This window comes from Elephantulus edwardii, unplaced genomic scaffold, assembly GCF_000299155.1.
Source record: "Elephantulus edwardii isolate Elephantulus edwardi_28Jun2011 unplaced genomic scaffold, EleEdw1.0 scaffold00024, whole genome shotgun sequence".
Lineage (NCBI taxonomy): Eukaryota > Metazoa > Chordata > Mammalia > Macroscelidea > Macroscelididae > Elephantulus > Elephantulus edwardii.
The window spans coordinates 1,962,482-1,962,891 of NW_006399774.1; the positions used below are offsets into that span (position 1 = coordinate 1,962,482).

At 63.9% G+C, this 410-nt stretch overlaps 1 protein-coding gene across 1 annotated transcript in view; it reads left to right on the top strand.

Annotated features, from left to right (window-relative positions):
* Positions 1-199, top strand: part of LOC102847138 (basic salivary proline-rich protein 4-like) — a 1,893-nt gene extending 1,694 nt beyond the window's left edge. Inside the window, exon 4 of the mRNA XM_006882800.1 lies at positions 5-199. Within this exon, the coding sequence (XP_006882862.1) occupies positions 5-199 (195 nt within the window). The remainder of the gene's footprint in view (positions 1-4) is intronic.
* Positions 200-410: the final 211 nt, after the last annotated feature.

The following is a 410-nucleotide window of genomic DNA, read 5'->3' on the forward strand; positions in this document are numbered from 1 at the left end:
GCAGCCCGGCCGCTCCCAGCCGCGCCGCGCCAGCCAAACTTCTGCAGACCATGTGCGGCCGCGGAGCAACTCCGCCGCCTGCGGGGCCTGCGGGGCCGCCGTGGTTCGGCCCGAGCGTGCGGGGGACAGCCCGTGCGCAGGCTCGGGGGCAGCGGGTCCCCTTCCCCTGGGTGACATCTGCGGACCCTCAGGCCCTTGACTTCTGGTGGGTGTGCAAGCCACACTCTGCAGAGCCCAGGGCAGCGAATGGCCATTTCTTGACTCCTTACAAGAATGGCATGCTTGTCCATGCAGGTGGAGGTGCGCCCCAGCTGGCTTCCTTGCAGCCTGGTGGAGTGTGATGTGAGAGCTTTCACATCAGCATTGACTAGCAGGCTTATTTCAGTGGTTGGGTTTTAATTACCATGTAT